This window comes from Orbicella franksi, chromosome 9, assembly GCF_964199315.1.
Source record: "Orbicella franksi chromosome 9, jaOrbFran1.1, whole genome shotgun sequence".
NCBI lineage: Eukaryota > Metazoa > Cnidaria > Anthozoa > Scleractinia > Merulinidae > Orbicella > Orbicella franksi.
The window spans coordinates 16,898,065-16,914,278 of NC_138153.1; the positions used below are offsets into that span (position 1 = coordinate 16,898,065).

The window sequence follows — 16,214 nt, forward strand, 5'->3', positions numbered from 1 at the left end:
AGTCCCCCAGTAGCGTAGCCAATCAAAATGCAGGATTTGCATTAGTCCACTAGTTGGGTGATACTAATAACAAGTAGTTTTCCGAGCGCTTTGCGAGATTGGCAGGCCATGAACAACTTATCTACTAATTGGTTAAGATGTCTGCAGGTGTGCCATCATTTGTACAGCTAACAGCTCGCGGAAAAATAGATTTTAAACCCAATCGAAATGCATTTTGGAACTTACCACTCTGAGCTCAATTCGCACGCAAAGTTTCAGGGAAATCTGTTTTCTGACCCAAATGGGTTTGAAGTCTTACAGAGACAATCTATTTAATTTTTATTACATTTGCCTTTATGCGAAAGTACACCTGAGACTGAGGGAAGGCCATCTGAAGTATTATTCCATTCTTTTCAACAGATAAAGATCGTGGACCACGAGGGAAATATAGTGCCGGTGAATACTCCTGGGGAAATATGCATCCGAGGATATGGTGTCATGATTGGGTATTGGGGAGAGAAGGAGCAGACTGAAAGTGCTCTGGAGCCAACAGGATGGCTTCATTCTGGGTGATATACCGTAAATTCTCATATTTAAGCCCCTCCGGTTGTAAGCCCCCCCCCTGGATATAAGCCCTTCTACTTGAAACAAATACATTATTCCGGATATAAGCCCCCCCGGATATAAGCCCATCTACTGTTTAAGTGTGTTCCTTTTGCGTTTTATAAATGTATTATAAATGTAATAGCTCTATTTTTAATTCCTTTCTCAGATACGTTTTATCTCGTCTTTCCGAAACATTTTTTGTCTTCTGCTTATATCCCCCCCCCCCCCAGATATGTAGGTCTCCCGTTTATAAGTCCACCCAAAACCCCTTATGAATTGATATAAGCCCAGGGCTTTAACGTGGGAATTTACGGTAGATTCCGTGATTTGTATGATTAGGTGAGCTCATGTTGAAGCTTGCCTACTGCTTCCTTCGTCTTTGTGTCATGTTAAAATCTAGCCAGGATTTTGCATGAAATTGAAGCTTTGACTCAAATAAGTACATTTGTAATACAGATATATTAATTTGAAGAAAGAATGGCCCCCTAGTTCAGCGACTGAGATAAATATGGTAATAAACAAAATCAGAGTTCTATGTAAAATCATGCAAACATGTATAAGGTAATTGGTATTGGCTTAAAAGTCTTGACTAGCCACAAAGGCGTTAAGTTTGTATGCTCTGATTAGCGAGTAAATTGAAATGAATTGAAAAGCCAATGGGGCTAATTACGCTAATTACCCAAAACTATCGGGACCTTATCTCGGAGTCTCGAGGTGTCCATATCATACTCTCTCCCCCCCTCCCCCCCCCCCCCTGGAAGGGATGCCTGTCCATTGCGGGGTTAACCCCAGCATTAAATTTACCGGTACCCATTTATACACCTGGGTAGAGAGAGGCACCGTGAGAGTAAAGTGTTTTGCCCAAGAACACAACACAAAGTCCTCGGCCAGGGCTTGAACGCGCACCGCTCAATTCGGAGTGAAACGCACTAACCATGAGGCCACCGCCCCTCGCAAACGAATTCTGACTCTTAACTATCAAATTGCCGTCCATTTATTTACTACAGTGATCTAGGGACAATGGACGAACATGGATACTTCAGGATTGTGGGAAGATTAAAGGTATGTTGTAAACTGATGTACCAGGCTTCCAGCACATGCATTGACAATCTCTTCACCAGGGCCCCCGAAGAGTGGGCTGATCATCCCGAGAATAGCCTGGGGACAAGGCTTAGCCCAACAAAGTCTTGTCGTCCTTAGAGTCACGTATCCCGGGAAAAGGGGTAAAAAAAATTAGGTAATCTATCTTCGTAGTTCAGTTGTATACAGCTGACAAAGGGTTGCAAGGGCAACAACCTAATTAAGAGGAAAAATAAAACACATTTCTAATGCTAAAATCGTTGACAAAATGCTGTAATTGCAAGCGACGATTTATTAACTTGAAAAGAATACTTTCAACAGGACTTAATCTCGCGTGGAGGACAGAGCGTCTATCCGGCTGAAGTTGAATATTTCCTGCACACCCACCCTAAAATACAAGATGTGCAGGTAGGTAACTACAACAAAAATTTAAATCTGTCCAAGTCAGGCTGCAAGTGTTAAAATTAAAAAATAAAATTGATGAGAACAACAAAGTGAAATACAGCCAAGGCTTTCTAATTAAGTAACTACCACTAGAATTCTGAAAGTGGTCTTGACAGCTGGGTGCTTATGAGACGGGTAACGAGGGGGCTCTAACTGTATTGCTTAGCTGTTTACTGAAGAAAATCTGGGACGCATTTCCCTTGCGTTCATCATGCAATTTGTTTTTTTGATTACTACAGGTAATCAGTGTGCCAGACGAGAGACTTGGAGAAGAAGTGTGTGCTTGGATCAAGTAAGTGGACTCTTCATATCCCTTCTAAGGTCACGCCTACTGATCATGACAGAGCAATGGGTGTGATTGTTTCTTCGTGAAATGTTTTCTTGGGTTTCTCTACAGGCTTAGGCAAGGTGAAACCATGACTGCTGGAAACGTTAAAGATTTCTGCACAGGCCAGGTGAGGTTCTTGTTGCAGTGACGCACTCTGTACTGTAGGAGAGGATTAGATCACTTTTCTAACTCATAAATAACGCATCGAGTTTAAACGAAGTAGTCATAACCGTGACGGTGTTTGGATATCTGATCTTGACTAGTATAGTATAGATGTTTACGAATTCATTTCTCCGTTTTCTTCTTAGTTTTAGTTTTCAATTGAAAAGATATATCAAACACTCAAGACAGTGTTTGACCACATTTCCAAACACCTCAAAGTTCGTCAAAAATACTCTGCTGCGTGTCGTATTTTCCGCTCTCTTCTCGAAGTTAGTTTGGAAATGTGGCCAAATGCGGTCTTTCGTGTGTCTGATATATTACGTCAAAGTGATCCTTGCAACAAATCTAAGTCAAAGTCTCTCGCAACTTTTCGCACTCTTTCTCGGCTAATTTACTATTTCTCTCTAAGTCTCCGAATGAATCGCGCCATAATAAGTTCTATAACTAATAACTAATGAAGGCTTTTAAAAGAGTTAGCGAAACGTCTTGCTAAAATATACAAGTCAGTGACAAAAAAACGGCACTGTTATCAACTAATAACCTTGCTCAGTTGGTTTCATTTCTATATTCAGCTTATAAATCCACTATGAAAGCGGTCTAATTTGACACTGTTTATCTTTCAACAGATTGCCTATTTCAAGATTCCTCGGTACATTAAATTTGTTGACGATTATCCCATGACAGCTTCTGGAAAGGTAATTTTGTAGTCGTCGTATTTTTTTTCTTGGAAAACTAATCAGTTTGAATCAATACAGCCGAACTGCCCCTGATTAAACAGAGTTGTTATTATTCAAAAGCGTAGTGCTGTTCAATTGTTTATATCTCGTCTTACCTTGCTAGGGCAGTAACTTGTTTTGCATCAGCTGCGCTACATGATTGGCTTAAAAACCTCGCGCCACTTTTTCATCCAGTCAGAAGCAAAGCCAAAACCAATCGTGTCTCGCTCGCACACGTTTTCCCGCGCTTCGCGTCAGCTACATGAAACTACTTCGAGTTTTGATTGGTTCACTGTATTGTCTGTGTCCTTTGTGATTGGCTAGAGTGATTTGATTTTGGTTTCACAACACTCAATTGAAAACCGCTCTAATATTTTGATCAATTTCTTCTCCCAGGTTATGAAATACGTCATAAGGCAGCAAGCAGCGAGCGAGTACAAATCATATTTTAATTTGAAGTAAAATGCAAAGCGGAAGGTGCAATTATTTTCATATATCATCAACAAGGCGTGGATTATCCCCTCAAACAATATATTATAAATTGTGAACTAGATTACATTTGGTTTTGTACAAAGTAAAAAATTTCATGGTAGATAGCTCTTTTTAAAATAGTGCTCCAAACAGTTTCCTCACTTACGAAAAAAGATCTCATTGTTCATTCTATTAATTAATAAAATATGTACAGTTTAAAATGAATTTCGTGGACTGTCATTCATATAAATTCTTGATATAAGAAAGGTTTCATCTCCGCTTGTGGGGTGATGTATGGGTGAAGAACAATGCCTTGACACGTGACCAGACATCGTAGTCCTGTCCCACCCCTCCCTTGTGATTCAGGCGGCAGCTACATTCCAGGTACTATGGGAGTGTGTATCGTGGTCCAGCTATCATTAAGAGTAAAATCATCGTTTTAGTTGTGTACTAAAACGAATAATCGGGGAAGCCCTTTGTTCTTCCTTAAAGATTCAGTTCTTACTTCGTTTTCTCTCTCATGACAAACTTCTTCACCTGACAACCAGTCAAAAAGATTCAGGTCATTACTACATCATACGCATCAAAGGTAGAAAAAGCGCGAGACTTATCTGGAACCCAGATCTCCCACAACCTTTTCAGCATCAAAAAGAGTAGGATCTGGGTAGGAGATTAGCGCGAGGCAGGAGCATCCAAAAATACTTGCCGTATACGCTCTACTTTACCTGATCCAAGCGCTCGGTTAGTTGCGTAGTAGCTTGAAAAGGGCAGGTGCAAAAACGGGGGATGGGTGGGTAACAAACTAAACGACTGGAACAGCCTGCACTCTGCTCGCTAAAATGCCTGTTATGCAAGTTAGGTAAAGACAGTTCATTGACGTCACTGATGAGTTTTCAACAAAACTACAGCAACTTTTACAAACAAAATAAACTTAAGTTCGTCCTCTTTCCAGGCACTTTATACAGCTTGTCTCGCTCATTGTCAAAATATGGCTACTTTAGAACTGCAAAACGGTGCAACTGTGTTTCAAAATTCGTCACAAATGATATCAGTTATTTTTAAAGGGAAAAACACTACCATCTACCATTTATGTAATTACCTTTCCAGTCACAGTCAGAGGAAATTCATCAGTGAACTTAATATAACGAGGAATTTTAAAATGAGCAATCTGAAAATGAATACAGAACATTACATCAGCTAATAAGGTTAAAGAAAGCCATCCACGATTCCAAATCAAACTCCGTCCATAACCTCACCTGTCCTTCACAGAACTCTTTGATTTCCTCCGGTGTCGCTGATTCACCTGAGTGTAATCTGAAATGGAACGTTCAGCAATTGTATTTCAAAATCGACCATGTCGTAGTGATTGAAGAAGAAAGTTGTTTTAAAGACGTAATTACAGCAAACTGGGACGTTTGCCGCGAAATCGGTGTCACCAACCAAAAAACCGTGATGAAATAACTCTGGTCGTGCCTTCTAATAGGATTTCAGTGAGTCCAGGTGCATATTAATAACTGAGAAGAGAACTGAAAAAAGCTCTTACTTGATCCACGCACAAACTTCTTCTCCTAATCGAGGATCAGGAACACCGATAACCTAAAACAAGACCAAATGACGATGACAAATAATTCTTTTCTGTTTCCCATCAAGTGGCGATTGCAATTCCAAACTCTAACTATTTCACGATACACAGAATTATGAGAATGCAAGTGAATATTTGAAAGATCATATATTTGAACTGCGGAGAAAGATAGGAAGACGTCAATGATCAACGCAGTTATACACAACTTTAGAAGCTGTGAAATTAAAGCTTGAAAAAACATTAAGGCCTGAGCGGGATTCGAACCCAAGCCATTGCAGTGCTCTACCAACTGTGCTATCAAGCCATCTGGGAGCTGGTCACATTGTGAGTTCAGAATTGCGTAATTACGAGAAGTTCAGAAAACCAACCAGAAGAACTTGCAAGACATTGCTTTCGACCGAGAAAAAAATACCGTAGTGTATATTTTACTGTTACACTCGGTATTACAACAACCCGTTACAGTTCAAATGCACGCTGGGAAGACACTATAATTTAACACTGTAACGCTGTCCAGCCTCGCCCTAGGGGCGGGAAGAAGAGGGACCCTGGGAACGAGGTTGAACGCTGACTTGTGTAACAGTGGCTCAGACAATGTTATGTATGATGACGTCAAAAGACCAAGAGAGGAAACATCTACCTGTACATCTTGTATCTTGGGATGCTTGTACAGGAATTGTTCCACTTCTGTTGGAGAAATGTTTTCTCCTCCGCGTATGATCAGATCCTTTAGGAAAACACAAATTTAAAATCTCACTAATAAGATTTCAGCAACAGGGGGATAACTCAGCAGATTAAGAGGGGTGGTGGTAGTGGCAAAGCTTGAAAGCTTACCTTTATTCTCCCAATGATCTTCACATATCCGTTCTCGTCCATTGTCGCTATATCCCTTCAAAACACAACAAGAAAATGAAAGTATTTACAAGAACTTGTAAGTCTTTTAAACTTTGTTTCTTATAAAACAAATATCTGACTAGGAGATAACGTATTGCTATATATCATGAAGCACTTACCCGGTGCGTAACCAACCACTGGGCTCAATGCAGGCGTCAGTCTTTTCCCTATCTTCCCAGTATCCCAGCATGACGTTGCATCCTCGAAAGCAAATCTCCCCGGCAGTGTTGATGGGTACAACACGACCGTGACTATCCACGATTTTCGCCTACGGTGGGAAATGTAATTCTCAAACTCATTAATAGTTCATCAAGTTTCACAAAGGAAATCAAAATCGTGATGGTGTTTGGATATCTGGATCTTAATTAACACAGATGTTTACGATTTTTATTCTACGTATTCTCCTTACTTTTCAAACACCTCGAAGTTCGTCAAAAATACTCCGTTGCGCGTCGTATTTTCAACTCTCTTTTCGGTGTTTGGAAATGTGGCCAAACACGGTCTTTCGTGTTTGATGTGTTACATCAAATCATGAGTCGCGTGAAGAGTCTCATAATACACAAAGCCATAAGCATAGAGCTCATCCAGAGTATTACAAGTACTTGGAGGTCTTTTTAAGCCTTCGATCTATTATTTGAAGTAACGGAAACCACAAGCTTATAATAACGTTTTTTTTTTTAGGAATCATTACGATCTTGTCTAGTTCATTGACTGTCAAAGTCCAAAACATATCGATTTTTCGATATTTTTCTCCGGCCCTGCACATACATGGCGCAATCCTTAGTACCTCATTATTGGGGTGGACTCGTCCTGTGGTTGAAACTCGCAGATCTATTGGGTCATCCATGAGTGTCTGATTGGTGATCGGACTTGTTTCGGTTAAACCATAACAGATCTGAAAACAGAAACACAATAGGTTAAGCATGAACTGTACCTAGTTTCTACGCCTCTTCATTTTACTCGGGCAGTTGGTTCGGACATGAGAGGTGCATGTGCTGATTAACAATTATATAATAAGTCAAAACATTCTCGCATTTTGATTGGTTCTTACTTATGCTCTATTGCAGGACAGACGCATAGATGACGTCATTAATAAACTTTTGTAAACAGACAGATTCCATGTTGCTGTGTGTCTGTTCAGTAATTGATCACAGATGACGCCAAAATGTGGGAAGAAAAAAGTGTCACAACCGGCGATAGCCGAGTGTGTCACTGATGTTCTTACTACAGTTTGACGTCTTCTGTGATCTATTACTGAACAGACGCACGGCAACACGAAATCTATCTGTTTTATAGTATAAATCTACTAGCGTTCTATCACGAATGGCGTTCTCTGATTGGCTACGCTACTATCTATTCTGTTGTAGATAGTGAGTAGCGTACTGTTCACTTACCGTTACTTGAGGCATGTGCAGTTTTGTCATCACTTGCTTCATCACCTCAATTGGACACGGTGAACCACCCATAATACCTGAAAAAAAAAATCATAATTTAAAGGAGCTCTGAGTCACGGTATTTTGAGCTATTTTGGCAACGAGCAGAATTACCTTTAAATTGAATGAAACCTGAAAATAATAGTTTATTAGGATAGAAAAACACTAAAGAGTTACTAATTAACCATAAAGGAACAAGGATGGTAAAGGATGGAGGAGATCAACACGGATTACCAACAACGAACTTGAAAAATTTACGCCAAATCGTGACCGGTAACTGGCCAGTTACGTCGCTTGAATTGATGCAAAATAGAGGAAAATATGTGTTCCAGCTTCAGCCGCTAAGACCTAACAACTTTCACAAACTAACCTGTATGTAGACTGCTGACATCAAACTTGTCTAAAGCAGGGTGATTTAAAACATCAATAAACATTGTCGGCGTACCGTACAGTGAAGTACACCTGAAAACAAGAGCAGCTAAGTATTTTTCAGCCGCTAAAAATTCGAGAGAAATCTAAAATTCCAATATTAATCCCAATTCAACACAAGTACCTGATCTTTGGTCCAGGACCGTTCTGAATACTTTATGGAGTACAATTTCACATCTTGAGCGAAGTAAGCTTAGTGACAACTTTGCACTCACATTTTAGTTAGAGCTCATTCCGTAGACTTGTTGCCAAAACTGAAGAAATCCTTCCTTTTAACAACTTCCTAATGACGGACATCGGCATAAGATTGGAACGAGCAAAGAAATTGCGTATGGGCTATTTATGTTGGCTAGGTTTTTTTTTTTTTGGCGTTTCTATGGACCGAGACGTGAGCCATCTTGACTGAACAAACCTGGTCAATAAAGGATCTATTATGGCATGAGGAACTACATTTTCTGACGGGACACAAGCGGGTAATCCCGAGCCCAAAATAGCCAAGATATATAGTTTATTGACCAAGCTTGTTCAGTAAAGATGGCTAGATATTGGCCAATTTTTTTTTTTTTTTTTTTTTGCGTGTTTATGGACCAAGACGGAGTCGAGGTCCATAAACACGCACAAAAAAGAACGAGGTCAGCTGGCAACATCCAGCCATCCTGATGGAACAAGCCTGGCCAATATAGGATTTATTATATGGACTCAGAAGCATGATTGACTTTGATAAACCTGCCTTAGCTTCGGAGAAAATTTTTCTTGCGGGACAAAGCGCGTAATACCGAGCAGGCAACAGAGCGCCATCTTGCCCGCTCAGATAACCAATCACATTGCGGGATTTGGTTCATCTTGCCAACTCACGGACTTAACCATACAGTCCCATCTTGCCCGGCCGCTCTGGTCGCCAATCACAGCCGAGGATTCGGTTTATCTCGCCCGCTCTCGAGGCAAGCCATATAATAAAGCAACTTACTTTTCCTGTTGAATAGCTGTCAGAACAGCTCCTGGGTCAAACCCTCGTGATGGATAAACGGATGTTGTTCCATGGATAATACTCATTAAACTAAAACAAAACGTCAGAAAAAAATAACAAAACTTCTTTGGGAAGTGTCAGGCATGCGCTGTCTGCCCACTTTCTTTTTTCCAAAGGGAAGATATTTTACAGATGATTTTATGGAAAATTGAAACACTATTTCAACACTTTGCAGCACTACTCCATGAAGATATTCATGCATCATAATTTGCCTGATTTCTCTGATTAATTGACAGTTAAGTTATTCCAAATGTCAAACTTTACCCTGCCAGACTTTTTTTTACACCATATTCCCTAAAAAGGCACCTATTAATAGTTTAACATGTAATAATATAAAAGCTCTGTTTACCTTCCAAGTGTCATCCCAAAACTGTGATAAAGTGGAACAGGGATACATATTCTGGAATCCTAAAATCAGCCATTGAAAATTCACATAATTAATGCCATTTGCATTATTTCTGTCGGTACTGCCACTACATAACCCTGTTTGTGCAGCATGAAGCGATCTTTGCTGTTCCCCTTGAATTGGACATCAGTTATTGCTGGTTTTTTCCTTGTCAGTACCTAACTTCCTGTGGGAGGTGCAGTGAACTTGTAGTTCAAGCCCTGGCCAGGGACATTGTGTTGTGTTCTTGGGCAAGACATTTTACTCTCAAAGTGCCTCTCTCCACCCAGATGTATAAATGGGTACCGGTGAATATTAAATGCTGGGGGTACACCTGTGATGGACTAGCATCCCGTCCAGGGGGGAGTGGAACTACTCCTAGCCGCTTCATGCTACAGACGCCAGGATAAGGTCCGGCCTGATGAGCCACTTGACTCGTATGCAGCTTTTATCTACAACCTACCTACCCAATATCCCAGTTATTCTCTGAGTGAATACCCTGCAAGGTAACAATATACATTACACAATTTAGAATTATCCATCACTCATGATATAAATGGAGTATTAATACCTGGTCATAATTTAAAACCTCTCCAACAAAATATGCATTGTTTAGAATTCCATGATGGGACAGTGTAGCTCCTTTTGGATTTCCAGTTGTTCCCTGAAAAGAAACACAAAGCAACAAGCACTAAGCAGACCACCTTGTTAAAGGCAAAATAATCCTTGTTTTCTTGGTAGTGGTTGTATTAACATGCTACGTTCAAATCATTATAGTAAGTTCATAGAGTAAGTGTTTCTAAAGAGTAAAGGGTCACAAAATTTAATCAGAGGGATCCCCTGAGAGAGGTGTTGTCCACTTGGTGCAGCAGTCAAGTTCAGAGAGGAGAATCAGGAAGGGAAGTCACCCCTGGCTTCTGTAGAGAGCCAACAGTAAGTGGCACTGATCCAGACCTCTTTATAAGGTGGGGCTCTAAAAGTTTTCCTCCACCTTTGAGCTTTAAATTAAGGTGGCTGAGGGCTAGCTCCAGGCCCCTTCTCTAGATCTGCCACTGTCAACTGCACCAGAGAAAAGACAATGGATGCATTTTATTGAAAAAAAATATAATGTTTAGTTAGTTTTCATTTAATTTTAACTCCTCTCATCACACATTTAGTGGCTGTATTATTTACAGCCTTATTTGCTATAGACAATAGAACAAGAGAATAGAGAAAACTTCGAAAGGTGCAAGTTGTTGATTCCACTATGGAGGTGGTATTAAAGATATAACTTACTGAAGTAAACTGAATGTTGATTGGATCGTCACTTTGAAGTTCTCTCTGTAGTTTTTGTAACTGTCTTCTCTCTTTGGCCCCTCCTGTCTGCATTAACTCTTGAAACATGATTGCACCACTGAGATTGAAGACAAAACTCATCAGGTTACCCAAGATGCCAGCCTTGGCAAAGATGTCAGCTGAGGACAATATATACAAACCTAAAATTTTGCTCATGATTCCTAGCAGCCACCACTACCAACTTCAGATCTGGAACTCTGCGGAGGTAGTGAGCAAGTCAGTCACACAAAATTGATTAAGTCAGCAATTTTTGACAGAAATTGCATGAAATTTTATTGCACAGTTCCAGAAAATATCCATACTCCAGCCACAGAAGGGTTTGGAATCCTGGGGGGTGGGGGGTTCTGTAAGACCAAAATATTTAAAGAATGTATGACGTTTAATTGAAATTTCCAGAAGGGTGGAGGGTCTTAGAAAAATTCCTTCCATGGGGGAGGTATGGATATTTTCTGGAACTACACATTATATAATAATATTGTTGGCAATAGCCCGCTTTCCTCATTTGCATTTCAATGAAGCCCAACTCGGTTGAGAGGCAATTTCAGGCAGGAACTATAAGATTCCCTAAAATTGCCTTGCATACATATTGAATTATATTGTAATCAGTAAATGAGAAAAGTTAACTGTGAAAAGGCTATTGTCTCTACAAGGGTTTCTAAGTACAAAAAAAAAAATTATTACTGTAGATGTTTCCTCTAAATGGAACTACTTTTAATAGCAAACATGTTTTAGGATCTCTATGATTATTATCAAAAACAAGCCATAGTATTATTCAACAACAAAGAAATACTTCTTGGTGGGAAACCAATTTTTTGGAGTGATTGGTTCAAGAAGGGTATTATTTCTATTAAGGACTTATTAGATGAATTAACCGGCAATCTGTTAACTTTTCAAGCTTTCTCGCTTAAATATTCATGCAAAACCAGTTTTCTACAATATTATCCAGTGCTCAGCATCATTCCTAAGCACCTCCTGTCTACAGCCAAACAACCTGACACCTTTAACAAATCGTTCTTTACCATTAAGGACAATATTTTTCTTCTGAGTGAATCAGCACAAATTAATTTTGGCACGGCAAGGTCAAGTGATTTCTATAAATTGCTTGTTTCCAAGACTCACAGCCATGTTCAAACTGGCCCCAAACGCTGGAGTGAAAATCTTTCTATAAATAAGGATTCGTGGACCAGTATTTTGAAGTCACTGAAAAACATCTGTAAGGAAACTAGGCTAAAAGAGTTTCAGTTTAACCTAATTCACAGAATCATGATAACCAGGAAAGAACTATTCATATTCAGCTTGAAAACTGATGATGAATGCCTGTATTGTGGGGGTAAGGAATCTATTGAGCACACTTTCATTGAATGCCCGTTTACAAGGTCCTTTGCAAAAAAAGTTATGCAATGGTTTAACGAAGCTAATTGTTGTCAAATCTCCCCTAACACTGAGGAACTCTTGTTCAGTATTATTCCTAGCTCTAAAGAAACAAAAATAATCAAAAAATTTAACTACACTACCCTATCTATGCACCATTACATATATTCAAACAAAATCAATAGTAAGGGCATTTAAATGCACATATTCATCAATAAATTATCTCTTAAGTACAATTAATCTGGAAAATATAAATTAATTACAACAAATATTTAGAATAAATATCTATTAATGAAAAGACATCCTCTGATATAGTTATAGTTACAATCTTGGGAATTCCCCTACATCCTGACCAGCTCTGTATTATTTAGATGTTAAAGTATAGTAAGTAATGCAGAGTGCTGTAAACTCGTAATTTTGTAAGTAATGTTAGTACTGTAAGTAGCACTAGTACTGTAAGAATTGTAGCTGTTACAAGACAAAAAAAAAAGTAAAAAAAAAAGTAAAATGTTTTAGGATTTTAAGAAGCAATGAGATTGACAACCAAAATAATAATAAAAAAAATGAAAGGCCACAAAAAACTGTTTCCTAACTCAAACAGTTGAGAGCTATTAGTAAGAACAAATTCAGAATCACTGTAAGTTACATCCTGCATGTTAACTGGCTTTGTTCCCAATTGCAGGGCTTGAAGAAAACTTGAATTCCAGCTTGCCCTAATTCCTACAATCAGCTCTCAAAATGTTGCTTGCATTGGACAAGTCTTACTTCGATCACAGTTTTTTTAATTTAGTTGGCACTGACGACTTGCCTGAGCCCTTACCCATCAGGCAAGTGAGAATGAAAAGTAACTTTCCAGGCCTGCCAGGAAAATCTACTTGTCCTGGACAACCCGACTTATTCCCCTGGATGGATTGCCAGTCCATCATATTATTGAATAATTTAAGAATGGACTGGTAAGAACACTGGAAATTTCTAATACCCAAATGTACCTCCTATTAATGATTAAGATATATACCGGTAGTATCTCATTTGTAAATGATTCGTTAAAACCTTTCATTGAAGAGATCTCCTGGTTTTGAATGCGGCAGCTCTTGAATAATGTTAGTTATCATGTTGTAGTAATCCTGTATTTTGAACTGGTCAGCCATGATGAGTGCTTTACAACCAACCTAGATTTTGGAAAATTTTAAAATTAAAGTTAATTTTCTCGTAATATGCAGAGAGGTTGATAATTCTGTGACATTGTAGGTCTGCAATGCTTGCAAATGAACTTCTTGTAATGTTAACTGATTGGCAACTTGAGGTCTGCTACTGTAGATACCTTTTTCAGGGCATATTCCACTTCTGGAACTTGATAGGCAGGATTTATATTGACCTAGAAAAAGAAATGAAATCCTTAAATGTACAGTCTGTAGTGATGAGCTATTTTCATGTATATTAACCATGTCATGAATTTCTGAATAAGAGTTTGGGAACTCTAGCATAAGTCCTACTCTTGCAGTGAAAATATCCAGCACCTTCCCCTTCCAATAATACACTAAAAGTAATAAATTTAATTGATTAGAAATATTTATCTGTAGATAAATATATGGATCAACAGTACAGCTCCTCAAAAATTCTTCTTGTAGTCTGAATTAACCCTTTATGAATGAAAGACTAGTATTAATCCACTAACCAGTATCAATCCAGCTTTGGCTGCGGCAAACTGAGTGATGACCCATTCTCTCATATTGGGACCCCACATCCCCACACGGTCACCTCTTGTTAAGCCCATGGCAAGAAGTCCTGCAGCAAGATCATCCACCTACAACCAATATAATTTTGTCTTAGTACCTACAGAACTCACCAGGTTGGAAAAATACAATGCAAGGGTAAAACTGCTATGCTAATAGTCGGTCCTCTAGATCAGAATAGCCAAGACAAATTATGAGGTAGTTTTGGGGGAAATGCTTACCTCTTCCTGGAATTCAGCAAATGTTGCTCTGTGATTGTCTTCACAGAAGACATATGCCTCATGGTTTGGGAATTTCTCAACAGTTTTATCAAATTGTTGTCCAATAGTTCCACCGATAAATCGTTTTGTAGACAGCCCTTGACAGTAACTGAATTGGAGCTTCTCCTGAGAGCTGAGTGTGACAAAACAAACCTTCCATGACTTAAGATTGCTGCAGAAAAGTTAAACTATGTTAAATCTTGAAGGGGATTATAATAGCATCACACGGTAACAATCCATGCCATGCCACTCCACTCCACAATACACCAAGCTGCCACAAGGGTTTTTCAAGGTCAAGTATAATCAAGCTAAATACCATAATTTTGATTCTTGTATTGTGATATCCTGCAAATCTATACTAAGAAATTTGAAAATGATTTTTCTAATTTTGCATGACTAATAACCTTTTGAAAGCTACAAGTCAAAGTAACCTTTGTTTTTCGTTAGTTTAATTTGTTCCTCAATTCCTTTCTTTGGGTTCGTCACGCAATGAGGAAGATTGCGTGACGAGCCCAAGGAAGCTATCCGACCCGAAGCGCGAGAAAAATGTGTCTGTGTTTCGCCGCATCAAATAGCAGTGAAAAGGTACAAAACATTTACGAAACAGGACTGAAAAATGTGGAGTGATCCTAGGAGAAAAAACAATTCGAAATAAAATACTCGCAGACACGTTTTTTGGGAAAAATGACCAAAATCCCTTCGACTTGTAGCTTTCAAAGGTGTTTCGGACGCTCGCACTGAGGTTACGAAAATTCGACAATGAAAATTCTTGGTATCGTTTGATAGCCAGCTCTATCAGCTTCGGCATGATCCAGGCGTTTAGGGTATCTACAGTTTAACCAGATGTGCTGCATCGCTTGGACGTCAGACAGTTCTGAAGGAACCAGACGCCGTCACGGTAGTGACCTTAGCTGAATTATTCATGAATTATTTACGAGTTCAAGAAGTAGTTCGACAAACGAGTCATAAAAGGAAAGGAATTGTCGATATTCTCGCTTTTTTCTTAAATGAATGACCACAATCCTTGAAGCTGTAAAACAGTAAATGTAATAAGATGAACAGTGGATACCGAGACAGAAAGGTGAATAATATTGTAAACATTTGAGATGCTTACTTTTACCTACCTTGTGGATGAATATCGCACCCTTCTTCGCCTAATTACACATGTGGGCCTTAAAACTCTTTGGATACCTCGACCAAACATTCCCAGATTGCTGCGCTTTAGAGCAGAGCCCAAACACGTTTGGCTTCTTGTGGAAAGCGTCGCCATTTTAAGCGCTTGGCAACCTTTGCGGAATAAAATCGCTATTTCCTTCCCAAGGGCCAAAGGTGTCAAAGGTGGAACTCTTTGGGAAATTGTAAGGATTTGAAATTCAAAAACTCTGAAAAATTACTCCGTTTTTCACTGAAGTTACAATAAAATTGAAATCCTTACTAAAGTCGCACACGCTTTTAACTCGTTTCGGATCTTCCGTTACATAGAAATTTATTTCCCCAATGATCGAAACACGGTAACTGAAAATAACAAATTACAAACACGGGAATGAACATAAAATAACTAACAACCACCGAACATGAAGAATGCAGAAAAGCGGCAAAGCGAAATAAACGAAGAAACTTACAAGACGAATGTGAAAAACCAAAGACGAACCGAAAATCAGAGACGCTCGTAGTACCCAATGACGCTACTGACTGAAATAAATTACACGCAAACCGAACTTATAGAGTATGCAAATGAACATGACATATACAAAAAGGGCACAAAACAAAAGAAACTAATTACGCAAAACTTAACACCAAACACGAAGCAAGAAGCAAGAACAAATGTCACAAATTCTGGCGCCTACACTTACCTCGTATACTTTCTTCTCTTCCGTGTGCCATGAGCGATGTTGGTTTTAATGCATCAGACTGTTCTCTTTGTATCGGTTTACTCACTCCAATTTTTCAACTTTTTTCTTGAAACCGTGACCAATGGTCAG

The 16,214-nt window shown here is 39.1% G+C and overlaps 2 protein-coding genes across 2 annotated transcripts in view; one reads left to right on the top strand and one right to left on the bottom strand.

Annotated features, from left to right (window-relative positions):
• LOC145497746 (medium-chain acyl-CoA ligase ACSF2, mitochondrial-like) overlaps nt 1-3,799 on the top strand; it is a 16,306-nt gene extending 12,507 nt beyond the window's left edge. The window contains exons 14-20 of the mRNA XM_081477592.1: nt 400-548; nt 1,593-1,647; nt 1,987-2,073; nt 2,349-2,401; nt 2,507-2,564; nt 3,226-3,294; nt 3,712-3,799. Of these exons, the coding sequence (XP_081333718.1) occupies nt 400-548; nt 1,593-1,647; nt 1,987-2,073; nt 2,349-2,401; nt 2,507-2,564; nt 3,226-3,294; nt 3,712-3,777 (537 nt within the window). The 3' untranslated portion in view covers nt 3,778-3,799. The remainder of the gene's footprint in view (nt 1-399; nt 549-1,592; nt 1,648-1,986; nt 2,074-2,348; nt 2,402-2,506; nt 2,565-3,225; nt 3,295-3,711) is intronic.
• Nucleotides 3,798-15,510, bottom strand: LOC145497749 (medium-chain acyl-CoA ligase ACSF2, mitochondrial-like). Its single transcript, XM_081477596.1, has 20 exons — nt 15,357-15,510; nt 14,194-14,365; nt 13,915-14,043; nt 13,561-13,614; nt 13,290-13,408; nt 11,009-11,065; nt 10,809-10,926; nt 10,105-10,197; nt 9,498-9,556; nt 9,089-9,178; nt 8,063-8,154; nt 7,654-7,730; nt 7,047-7,154; nt 6,379-6,527; nt 6,200-6,254; nt 6,006-6,092; nt 5,330-5,382; nt 5,043-5,100; nt 4,886-4,954; nt 3,798-4,323 (listed from the first exon to the last, which is right to left on the bottom strand). Exons 1-20 carry the CDS (start codon nt 15,500-15,502, stop codon nt 4,288-4,290), a joined length of 1,821 nt encoding a protein of 606 aa, XP_081333722.1. The 5' UTR covers nt 15,503-15,510; the 3' UTR covers nt 3,798-4,287.
• Between the last annotated feature and the right edge of the window lie 704 nt (nt 15,511-16,214).

Bases quoted from the DNA above. Each gene is read 5' to 3' on its own strand.
- LOC145497749 (XM_081477596.1), bottom strand. From the start codon at position 15,502: ATGGCGACGCTTTCCACAAGAAGCCAAACGTGTTTGGGCTCTGCTCTA. The intron at 11,066-13,289 runs GTTTTAACGAAT...CTACCTCCGCAG, and splicing joins GGAGATCTCTTCAATGAAAG to AGTTCCAGATCTGAAGTTGG. The intron at 7,731-8,062 runs GTTAGTTTGTGA...TTTTTTTTTCAG, and splicing joins TGTCAGCAGTCTACATACAG to GTATTATGGGTGGTTCACCG.